Here is a 12,850-nt window from a genome sequence, read left to right on the forward strand (position 1 = left end):
CGCTCACTGTTGATCGTCACTGGCCTCCTGTTGTCCTTCTAAAACCAGTAAGACCCCAGTGTTCCCCATCTGGCATTGAAGGTGCAGAAGCATATGACTTTTGTCCCTTTCAGGTACTTATCAGTGATCTCAGGTGGTTCTGCCCCCCAGAAAATGTTATTGTTGTTGTTGATGGCACCGTTCAAGTGGAAATGGGCTTTATCACTGAATCAGATCAGGTTGATCCAGTTTGAGTACTGCTCCATCCTGTTACTGAGCCAATTACGTATATCAACTCTCCTTCTCATGTCATCTTGACTCAGTTTATGCCTAATGGAGATTATGTATGGGGAAAGCTTCAGTTCCTGTAGTGAAGATACGCCAAACTGATGTTTGTTTGATGCCGAGCTCCCGAGAGCACCGGTGGTGGCACTTCTTGGGACTGTCCACTACAGAATCCCGCACAGCGTCGCTGTTGGCTTGGCTCTTAGTTACTGATGCTGGCCTGCCACTGTTGCCCTTGCTCTGGTTGTGCACTGTACCCTTGTGTTCAAAATGTTTCACAATACGTTTAATGGCACAATTTGTGGGTCCATCACGTGTTCTGAGGTCGTATTCACAGCGGAACCTCCAGTGAGTTTCTACATATTATTTCGTCTCATACCACAGAGCCACCACTTTTGTCCTCTGCTTCACTGTCAATGACATAGTTGAGCTACGGAGATAGAAATCCGAGGGAACAAATTCCACAATAACACCACCAAACCCTGTAAAGGAAAACTGTATAGGTCGAAAAACAAAGAAATGGCAAGAAGTCAAAGTTGTATCAATCTTTTTGAAATACCCTGTATATATTTGTGAAGGACACGGTGTTATCATTAATGTCAGCAGATTGGACGCCAGTTTAACGTCCATCCGAGGGACGTTGGCGAATCGCGCTGCCTGTGAAACCGGGATGACAGTTTTTAGCTGGGTTGGGATTCAATCCCAGGCCGGACTGTTTGGAGGTGAGTGTGCATACCTCTCGGCCAGCCTGTCAGCCTCAAGAGCAGATTAATGATGATAGAAATGATCATCAATAGGGATGGAGGGTGTGCCATGTATTCCCTTAATGACTTCTCTTATTGGCTACACCTTATTACCTCCACCACCGAAGGTGAAGGAGGTTATGTTTTCACCTCACCTCTGTCTGTCTGTTTGTCTGTCCGTCTGTGTGCCGGATATCTCAAAAAGTTGTGGACCGATCCGATTGAAATTTTGTAGACAGGTTGGGTGTGTGACAAGGACGAACTGATTTCGATTTTGGTGAAGATCCGGATCTGGATCCGACTACTGGAATTTTTTACGTGATTCTTCACTATTAAGAGATAGGGCCAAAAATGAGAAATAGCACGATATCTCAAAAAGTTGTGGACGGATTCGGACGAAACTCGGTGGACACATTGGGTGTGTGACAAGGAAGAATGATTCATTTTTTATGAAGAGCCGAATCTGGACACGATAATTATTTAATTTTTAAAGTGATTCTTCACCATTGAGAGATTGGGACCAAAACAATATATAGCATGATATTTCAAAAATGTATTTGGCCCGATATCTTCTCATGAATCGGGCATTGCGGGGCAGAGGTATGCACTCTACCGAGTGCCCTTGTTATTTATCTGATTGATTTATTTCCTTTGAACATCCATCCATCCATTGGGACCATACTCTGCACAGAGCGTCGGTGCTGCTTCAGCAAACTCCTGGGCTTTTGGGCACAATCCTGGACGGATCGCCACTCTGACGCAGGATAGTCAAATGGCTCAATCATCCCAGCAAGCTGATACTCTTTTTGCCAACCTCGAAAGGATGACAGGCTGAGTCAACCCTACCTGGTATTAATTCAACGGCAGAGCGGGATTCGAACTCGGGACCCTAGGATCCCAAGCCCACCACCCGAACCACGAAGCCAACACCAAACATATTTTGAAGCCATTTGTTTTCATTTGCTTCATTCTGCTCTTTTGGAGCTTTTATCAGTGGTACGGGCTTTGGTGAGCAGTGTTGTACTTTGAGCACTGAATGAGACAGTTCAACTTGATGACATCAATTTGGATTTCAATCGAGAGGGAATATTTGTTGGATGTTCATGAAGTATGAGTGTGTTTCACAGTTCAGCAAACCATGAGGTTTTAAAGGTGAACTGTTTCTCTGACCATCCTCTTTGTATGATGTTGGAGCATTTTCGAGAGCATTATTGGAATTATTGTCAAAATTGTTTGGGAAGGTCAACAAGGATAGACGAGATGCTTCAATGTTTCATGTTTTATATATTTTAGTTTGAATGTTATTGTTGGCTATCATTGGAGATATATATATATATATATATATATATATATATATATATATATATATATATATATATATATATATATATATGTATATATATATATGTATATATATATATATATTGTATATATGGAGTGGACAAAAAATGGAAACACCTGGGTAAATGATTGACACCAAGCAACGTCTTCAACACAGGTGTGGCCCATGCGTTAATGAAGGAAATAACATCCCAGCATTCTTAGGGTCATGTATAAAAATGCTGCACAGGCCTGGTTGCTTATAATTTGGGCTAGTTTGGCTGCAAGAGACCCCCCCCCCCAACACCTCCATCCACAGAGTGCGTGTGGTCGCCAAATGGTTTGATGATCATGACTCTGATGTTGTGCACATATCATGGTCTTCTCGGTCACCAGATCTGAACCCAATCGAGCAATTACGCGATATTCTGGAATGACACCCGAGACAGCATTTTCCGCCTCCATCAAACAGGTGTGAGTTGATTGACTTTCTCGTGGAAGAATTGCGCCGCATCCCTCCTGCAGAATTCCAGATGCCGGTGGCCTCTATGCCAGGGCGCATACAGGCCGCACTGGCTGCACGTGGTGGCCCAATGTCATATTAAGTGACTTTGCCTTGGTGTTTCCATTTATTTATTTCCACTACCTGTATAAATGAATTATTTGATTGAAGTTCCTCTTTGGATTTGCTCTCCTTTTCATCTTTCAATTCAATATTGTGTCTTTCATCCTCCGTCTTCACCAGGGTTGATAAGAAGGAGCGAGCAGCTGCGCGACGCCGTGAGTGGGAACGACGCAACCAGGAGGCACTCCAACAGGAAGCGGCATTAGCTGGTGCAGAGCACCTGTTCAAGGAACCTTACAAGGCATGCACTATTTATATTTTGTTTTATTTTGCCCAGAGGGATATTGATTAGTTCAGGCCCTGTCCATTCATTTTTTCGTCGGATCGAATCATATTGAAGTTCCATCTTGCTTTTCCAAACAATTTGCTGCCAAGACTATACTACTTTCCCATAAACATTTTTAAGGTCATAAACCTAATTTATGATAATCTATATACCATGATAATTATCTGATTCATATTCTGCCGTCAGTTGTTAATTGATTAAATTATTTATTGTTTTTTTTTATCATACGTCGTACATTGTGTTGAATTTGGAAGCATTTGTGTGTTTTATCAATCATAACTCTCGATAATGTAAACATACAGTTGGGTGTTTCTGCAGTATCTGTTTCATGTGAATAACTGTCATTCAGGCTGTGCTAATGAAGTCATGCTTTTATTTATTATTATTTACCGACGTGACTACATTGTTTAAAATGTTTTTTTTTATTTTTTTTTTTAAAAACCCAAAAAGTGTAAAATCTTGCATAACATACAGCCTCGGGAAATTTCATCATTACCTCTGCCACTGAAGGTGGACGGAGGCTATGTTTTTACCCCCGTTTGTCTGTTTATCTGTCTCTGTCTGTCTCCATGCACAATATCTCAAAAAGCTATGGACGGATTCGGACGAAACTTGGTGGACAGGTTGGGTGTGTAACAAGGACGAAATGATGAGGTTTTGGTGAAGATCCGGATCCGGATTCTAGAAACGTCTCGGTGATTCTTTGCCATTGAGAGATGGTGCCAAAAACGAAATATAGCATGATAATTCAAAAAGTTATGGATGAGGTATGACGTATGACAAAACTAGGTGTATAATTTGGTTAGGTGACAAGAATAAGCCGATTAGATTTTGGTTCAGGTCAGCAGATCCGGCCTATCGGTTAGATACAAAATGTGAACTGTTCGGCCTGGCGGAGGTACGCACTTGACTGAGTGCCATTCTAGTTACCTTCGCAAACTTTGTTGTGAAGGTTATGTTTTGTCGCTGTGTATTTATTTATTTATTTGTGAATATGTGTGTTTGTTTGTTTGTTTGTTTGTTATTCGCATAACTCCAAAGGTATTGAACTGAATCACAGCAAATTTGGTGGGATGATTGGTTATTATCCGAGGATCATGTGATTAGATTTTGGGAGCGATCAGATCAAAGGTCGAGGTCATGAAAAGGTCAAAATCGTCATTTTGCCATAGTGCGGTCGATTTTTATCCAATTTGCATGCAACCAATGCCAAAATGTTGTGAATTCAATGCCCAATATTGTGATATACGATATGACATAATGACATCATTACCTTTGTTAGCGGTTTGGGTCAAAGGTCAGGGGGGTCAACGACCTTTATTATCATAACGCAGTCAATTCATATACAATTTGTATGTAAGTAGATTCAAAGTGTTGAGAATTCAATTCCCTATCCTGTGATGTGTAATATTTGATTTCTTATAATGTGACCAGTTGTCATCAGATTGACTTGACACCGACACCCAAAAAGATCAGGGAGTTCATACAGAAATTGTACAATGTACGTGAATCAGTGTCAAACAGCAGGAAATTTAATGTTTTTAAGCCATAATAACACATATGAGATGGCAGATGTGGCAAGGGATTAAATACCCTCACAATCAACGGTTCCTGGGGAGGGGGAGGGGGGAAATGTAGCGTTGGCGAAGGTATGCGCTCGACTGAGTGCCCGTTCTAGTTTCATATGCATTGACATCATTAATTAACCTCCGCCATCGAAGATCGGAGGTTACTGTTTTCACCCCTTTCCGTTTGTTTGTTACTTACGAAATCTAAAGATTTCGTAAGTATATTGATGCCTTCCGTTTCTGTTTGTTTGTTTGTTTGTTTGTAGGCACGATAACTCGAGAACGGAAGAAGCTACCAATGTCAAATTACACCACGTGATTCAGGAGGGTGATGGCTAGTGCTGATTAGATTTTGGTGAAAATCGGTCAAAGGTCAAGGTCACGGTGAGGTCAAATATTCGATTTTGATGGTTTGGTACAGATAACTCGAGAACAGAAGAAGCTACCAATGTCAAATTACACCACGTGATTCAGGAGGGTGATGGCTAGTGCTGATTAGATTTTGGTCAAAATCGGTCAAAGGTCAAGGCCACAGTGAGGTCAAACATCCAAAAATTCGATTTTGATGGTTTGGTACATAATCATCGTAGAAACTTCTGGTTTACGTCACTACCTTCTCGAGAGACAGCTTTTATTAGACAAGGTCAGAGGTCAAGTTGACGATTTCGTAAGTACCAGTCTATGACTGCTTGTTTGTGTATTTGTTTGTGTGTTTCTTTGTTTGTTTTTAGGCACGATAACTCGAGAACGGAAGAAACTACCAATGTCAAATTACACCACGTGATTCAGGAGGGCGATGGCTCGTGCTGATTAGATTTTGGTCAAAATCGGTCAAAGGTCAAGGTCACAGTGAGGTCAAACATCCAAAACATTCGATTTTTTTTGATGGTTTGGTACAGAATCATCATAGAAACTTCTGGTTTGCTTCTCTACCTTCTCTCGAGACAGCTTTTATTTGAAAAGGTCAGAGGTAAAGTTGACGATTTCGTAGGTACCAGTCTATGACTGCTTGTTTGTTTGTTTGTAGGCACAATAACTCGAGAACGGAAGAAGCTACGAATGTCAAATTACAGCACGTGATTCAGGAGGGTGATGGCAAGTGCTGATTAGATTTTGGTCAACAAAGGTCAAGGTCACAGTGAGGTCAAATATCCAAAAAATGACAACTTGAGAACGGAGGAAGCTACCAATGTCAAATTACACCACGTGATTCAGGAGGGCGATGGCTAGTGCTGATTAGATTTTGGTCAAAATCAGTCAAAGGTCAAGGTCACAGTGAGGTCAAACATTCGATTTTTGATGGTTTGGTACAGAATCATCGTAGAAACTTCTGGTTTGCGTCGCTACCTTCTCTAGATACAGCTTTTATTAGACAAGGTCAGAGGTCAAGTTGACGATTTTGTAAGTACCAGTCAATGACTGCTTGTTTGTTTGTTTGTTATCTTGCCAAAATGAAGTTTTTGCAAGATATGCTTGTATGTTTTTTTTTGTTGTTGTTTGTTTGTTTTTGTTTGTCTGTAATCACGTATCGATCACTCTGCAGAGCACAGTTATCATTGGAAATTTTTGTAACTTCGCATATCAGAGTCCAATAGAGGTCCCTTTCAGCGCATAAAATTTTCAAGGTCAAAGGTCAAGGTCACTTTGTCGCAAATCAGGGGAGTCGACAAAACCCTTATTTTTTGAGTAATTTTGATCGGATCGTCTTCAAACTTCATGGGAATAGAGTTCATGGTCTGGCGCTCAGCTGATTAATTTTTGGTGGCGATCGGCCTTGACCTTCATGGTTAGCGCTGGAGGTCGAAAGTTTTTGACCCCAAGGTCAAATTTTGAAATCTTAGATACCATATCGAGTAATACCTCATGAAAGCGCTTGATAAGTGCTTTCCAGATCTGTCAAAAGTTTGACGCTATGTCAAAAAAAAACGGATTTTTCATGGAAATTTTATTTCCTCAGTTCTCATCAAAATCTCTTGATATTTCATTTACAACTGACCTGGAGAGATACCATTTCCGTACGAAAATATATAGGTCAAGGTCAAAGGTCAAGGTCACAAAAAGGTCAAGCATCAAGGTCGACGAAACCCTTATTTTTTTTGAGTAACTTTAATCGAATGATCTCCAAATTTGGTGGGTATGTAGGATGTGGAATGGCGCTCAGCTGATTAATTTTTGGTGGTGATCGGCCTTGACCTTCAAAGTCATCTTGAAGGTTATTCATTTTTTACCCTAAGGTCAAATTGTCAAGTTTCAGTTACCATATCGTGTTGTACATCAAATGAAAGCCCTTGATGAGTTCTTTCCAGACATATAACGATTTTGACGATGTGACGTCATTTGACGACGTTATGACGAAAAAACTGCATTTTTAATGTATACTGTATTGCTTAAGTTCACATAAGAAACTCTTGTTTAGGTCACTCTGTATAGCACAGTTCTCAATAGAAACTCTTGTGGGTTCACATATCGTTGTCTTATTGGAATACCTTTCATTGCACAGAAAGGTCAAAGGTCAAGATCACTTTCTGGTCAATTTTAGAGGTCGACGAAACCGTTATTTTTTTAGTAATTTTCATCGGATCGTCTCCAAACTTCATGGAAATATAGCCTATGGTCTGGGGCTCAGTTGATTAGTTTTTGGTAGCGATCGGCCTTGACCTTCATGGATAGCGCCTGAGGTCGAAATATTTTGACCCAAGGTCAAATTTTGAAATCCTAGGAACCATATCGAGTAATATCTCATATGAATGGGTCTGAGTGCTTTCCAGATCTGTCAAATGTTTGACGCTATGACGTCATCAAATGACGAAAAAACGGATTTTTCATGAAAATTTTATTTTCTCCTTTCTCATCAAAATCTCTTGATAGTTCATGTATATGAGTCCTGGAGACATACTATCAACCATACTAAATTGTTAAGGTCAAGGTCAAGGTCACAAAAAGGTCAATAATCAAGGTCGACGGAACCCTTAATTTTTAAGTAACATTGATCGAAGGATCTCTATCCTTGGTGGATATATAGGGTGTGGTATGGTGCTCAGCTGATTAATTTTTGATGTTAATCGGCCTTAACCTTCAAGGTCAACCGAATGGTCATTCTTTTTTTAACCCTAAGGTCAAATTTTCAAGTTTCAGTAACCATATATGGAGTAGTACCTCAAATTAAAGCCCTTAACGAGGGCTTTCTAAACATACAACTATTTTGACGATGTGACGTCATTTGACGATGTTATGATGAAAAACTGCATTTTTCATGTATTTTGCATTGATTTAGTTCACATCAGAAACTCTTGTTTAGGTCACTCTGTATAGCAAAGTTCTCATTGGAAACTCTTGTGGGTTCATATATGGTTGTCTTTTTGGAATACTTTTCAGTGCACTTAATGGTCAAATGTCAAGATCACTTTGAAGTCAATTATGGAGTTCGATGAAACCCTTCTTTTTGAGTAATTTTCATCGAATCATCTCCAAACTTTGTGGGAATGTAGTAAATGGCTTCGCGCTCAGTTTATTAGTGTTTGTTTGTGATCGAACTTGACCTTCAGGGCTAGTGCCTGAGGTCGAACATATTTGACCCCAAAGTCAAATTTTCAAGTTTTAGGAACCATATCCTGTAGTACCTCAAATTGAAGTCCTCAATGAGTGTTTTCTCTATGTCAAGCTTTAGCCATTATGACGTCATTGGGTAACGTTATGAGGCAAACACGTATTGTTCATGGTCACTCTGTAAAACGATTATCATCGGAATCTCTCGTAGGCAGATATTCCTCAAGGAGTCGCTCCGAGTGGATAGCAGTTCTGTTCACCTCAGTGTGACCTTAAATAAGTCACTCATGTTCACATTTTGGCAAGATACTGGTCACCCTGGGGGTGACATTGGTTCATTTTTTTTTTTTTTTTGTTTGTTTGTGAACAGTAATACGGAAAAACTCCTCGACGGATTTCGCGAAACTTGGTGGGGGGGGTTAGGTATGGTCCAAGGATCATGCCATTAGATTTTGGACTTGGTCCCCCCCCCCGCCCCCAAAAAAAATTGTTAGAGAAAAAATTTTTTTTTTGCATTTCTGCATGTTTTAAGTGATTTCCAACCCCCCCCCCAAAAAAAAATTTAAATGATTTCCAACCCCCCCCCCCCCAAAAAAAATGTTGGAGAAAAGAACTATAACTCTGTCAGCACTGTTGACATATTTAATGAATAAGATATTAGGTTCACTTAAGTGACCCAGCAGTATTGGCGGCGGAGGTTTTGCACTTTCCCGAGTGCTCCCCCTCTCGTTTCCTGCTGTTTTTAAATACCGTTTGAAATCAAATGGTAAAACAATTGATAAAAACGGTGGTGTATTGGTTTAGTTAGTCTTATTTGTTTGTTTTTGCAGTCATTCATTCATCCTGTCCTATCTATTGCAAATACCTTTTGAACCAAACTCGCCCTGACTCAACGGGGCTTCAAACATGCGAAAACCCTTTGCAGATATCATGAGAAACATTGATGATGGACATAACTGCTTTGTTAAAGTGCCGTCAATTTGCTCAAGTAAAGCCTGTTATATTCGCCATCGATCATAGGGCACCTCAGGTGAATGAAGGTATTTGCAGGCGTGTCCCATGCAACATACAGTATAGTACGCCCGATGACGAGGGAAACTCTAAAGTTGCTCTTGGGTGATGCCCCAGGGCATTGAAAAGCATCGCGTGGAATTTTCACCGAGTCGCCACTCCAGTGTGTAGCTGCATTGCGCACCAACTTAAGACCAACTAGCACGTCTTATTGCAGGTGTCTTCAGCTTGATGCATTTCTATAATTGCAATGGTTCAGTGCAAACCTTTTTTGCCCCCACTCTTATTTGGCTCTTCTTATTCCATCCACACAACTACCCTTCACCACCACCACTCCTCTCTTTCCCCTCTTACATATGCCCTCATCAATGAAACTTCCTCTTTTCTCATTACTCTTATCTCCTATAACCTTCTCTCCCCACAATGTGCTGGACCTCTTTCTCTTATTACCCCCCCCCCCATTTTCTTATGCTCGGTTTTAATTCTCAATTGAGTTCTCACCCTGGTGTATATTGTTCCTTTCAGGAAGTTGCTGAGCCGTTTGGATTCCCATCATTTGGGTGTTGTGTTTTCGTTACCTGTTCCTATTGCTTTGCAGCATGAGTTTTACAATGATTCTCTTAAGACTGTTTATATATCATATTAGTCTGTATAACTGTTCATATATTAGTCTTTATCAAACATGTGAAACACTTGAGGGAGGTGAGAAATACCAAGTAAATCCTTAAACCTCATCTGCCTATCATTCCACATGAAGTCAATATTTTTGAGTGGTTAACATTGCTTTCCCATGTTGTTGCAGACAAATAAAGGGGATGAGCTTTCGAGCCTCATCCAAAATACACTTGGCAATTACGACGAGATGAAAGATATTCTGAGCAACCGATCAAACCAGAGTCGCTTTGTAGGAATCCCCGCGGTGGCAGTGCCGTTGACGCCAAATGACCAATCGGACCAATCCTTTTTTTCGGACCAGCGTCCAGGTGCTGCGTCTTCGTTCCACAACACTGCTGGTGTTAACCAAACAGCTCGTCAAGCTGGCTCAGTCCAGGCATCAAGTTCATCTTACTCCAGTTACAGCAAAAAGGGAGCGGAGGGGCGGCCACGTGCTTGTGGCCACAGCTCTTCTGGAAAAGGCCGGCACTCCATTTCGTTGAACACAGCTTCTCATGGCTATGGCCGAGACAGTTATGGACATTCACAAGGCCCCTCAACAGCTGTGCGTCATGGCTACTCAGCACGCAGTTCGGCATCCGTGGACCACACGTCTCGTGTAGTATCTAGCGGTTTGGATCAGCATCATAGCAGGGAGCGACATCGAGCGAAGTCACCACGTGATTCAGATAATTTTGTTTCCACACCACCTGGGTCAGGACCTCCCACGGGGCAGACCTTCCCCGCCTCACTCAGCAAGGTTGCACCGCTGCAGCAGAAGCCCACTGCCTATGTGCGGCCCATGGATGGACAAGACCAGGCTGGAAGTGAGGCTTCTGTTGGTGGAACATCTGGTCCAGGTGTCGACAGCTCCTTTGGCCTTCAGGGTTTTGGTGGGCCGACATCTGTGCCACCACCGTCAGTTGTTGATAGTAAAACCTCGGTTGTCAACGCAAAAGCCAAGTTGAGCAAGTTGACCATCCCAGCACAAGCTGAGGTGAGTGGCTTATCTTCATTGTTTGGTTATTTCCCCATTATTTGTGATTTGTTACATTATTATTGTTTTTAATGCACTACTATTCAAAATGACAAGTAGTCTTTGCTGCTGTAGCATTGAAGTACTCTGCATGTGCCAACACTGTCATGCAGCATTTTTCAAATGGGATTTATGGAATCCTCAGGGTTCACGTGCATATTATATGACTACTGCAAAGGTACGTGCAAGAGAGAAACTAAAGCGTTTTACATTTACAAGGAATTAAGGTGCATGAGGAGGCCATTCGGCCCATCATGCCTGCACCACACCAATACCAGATTTAATCAATCCATCAATACCCCTACCCTTCGTGTGCAGCATTTTGGCTGCAGCACTGGTACTCATTTCGCCGACCTCGAAGGATGACAGGCTGAGTCAACCCCCCTGGTGTTAATTCAGCATCCAACGGGGCTTGAACTCAGGACCCTAGGATCCCAAGCCACCACCCTAACTGCTAAGCCAACACCAGGTTTTGTTTCAGTTTGCACTGATATTTAAATGAGGAGCCACAGAGTCGTCATAGTTACATTTGCTCATTAATTTTATTAGCATTTGTAATTAATAAACAGCAAAAGATTAACCGTGTCCTCTAGGCGGCTAGAATGATGGCAGTTCACGTGCAGTGGTGTATGCAGGAAGTAGTCGGAGTGTATGGGAGAGAAAGAGTGAGGTTGTACAATAGCGTGAACATACGGAAGAAGCAAATTGGAATATAAATTTTCGTGTCTTTTGACATGTACATTGGCGTGGGACACAGTTACGTTAAGTTCATGTTTGTATCATGGGGCCCGAGGAAGCCTCGGCAATCACCTTGGAAATAGTTGTTTGCTTTTTAAATTAATTGCATGTTTTAAGTGTTCAGAAGGCACAACATATATTCATTTTGTAAAGCTTGTGTGTTGGTTGTCCTTTGCATGCGAAGACTACCATTGACGTGAAACAGGCAAACCATCTTGTCCAATTTTTTTATTTTCTTTTTTATAGTGCAGAAGCTGCTGCCTCGACCTCAAGCACACACTAAGATAGCAATCAGTTTAACTGAGTTTTAAACCTCCAAGAGAACCAGACCACTTACTATCCACAGTCCAGGGAGGAATTTGTAATTTGTTGAGGGTGCTGGTGATGTCTGGCCCACTCTTGGTGAAAGACACCGTGGGATCTTTAACATCCAGCGACTAATGCCGGCAGACAGGACACCCTTTAACGTCGATCCATGGGACGGCAAACACGTCGATGCCTCACCCTGCATGTGAAACACCAGGAGTTTATAGCTGGTCTGGGATTCAAACCCAGGCTCGGCAGCTCACAGGTGGGTGGGTGTACCTCGAGGCTATCCTGCCTGGCCAAAAAAATGAAAGCACAAGAAATGTTTATTTTTAAAATATCGTAAAATGCCCCTTGACAATGATTGTATGTCAATAGGCAACACTGCACTGCCTGATTTGGTGACCTTTAGACACAACTGAGGTTGTGGACCCATTGTTCGGAAAGGTTTTGGGATTCAACGGTGGAAACCTCTGTGATAAATGGGGCCTAGTTGATTATCTAGATTATCGATAACTTGATGAGTCAGTTACAAAGCCAGCAAATTTGTTTCATTACGTTATATATTGGATAGAAGTATATAGGACAAGCAAACTAGTGTTGGAGGGTGATTTAACACCCCACTTCATCCAGTTTCACTATAATCCAGCAGGCAATATATATATGTATTTTTTTTTTCGGCCTTGGACACATCTTTGCAAATTTCAGGCCAATCGGGGCACCTTCTCGAGGTTATTTTGAGTTGTGGGCTCA

General features: G+C 41.6%; 1 protein-coding gene across 3 annotated transcripts in view; it reads left to right on the forward strand.

The window, feature by feature from the left end:
• The window catches only part of LOC147014154 (AF4/FMR2 family member 4-like), a 104,302-nt gene that overhangs the window by 46,634 nt on the left and 44,818 nt on the right, over positions 1 to 12,850 (forward strand). For all 3 annotated transcript variants that reach the window (XM_085851864.1, XM_085851862.1, XM_085851863.1), the window contains exons 2-3: positions 3,073 to 3,193; positions 10,166 to 11,014. In XM_085851864.1, the coding sequence (XP_085707990.1) occupies positions 3,073 to 3,193; positions 10,166 to 11,014 (970 nt within the window). The remainder of the gene's footprint in view (positions 1 to 3,072; positions 3,194 to 10,165; positions 11,015 to 12,850) is intronic.

Source organism: Eptatretus burgeri, chromosome 13 (genome assembly GCF_056783735.1).
Source record: "Eptatretus burgeri isolate ZD-2024b chromosome 13, Ebu_testis_v1, whole genome shotgun sequence".
NCBI classification, from domain to species: Eukaryota; Metazoa; Chordata; class Myxini; order Myxiniformes; family Myxinidae; genus Eptatretus; species Eptatretus burgeri.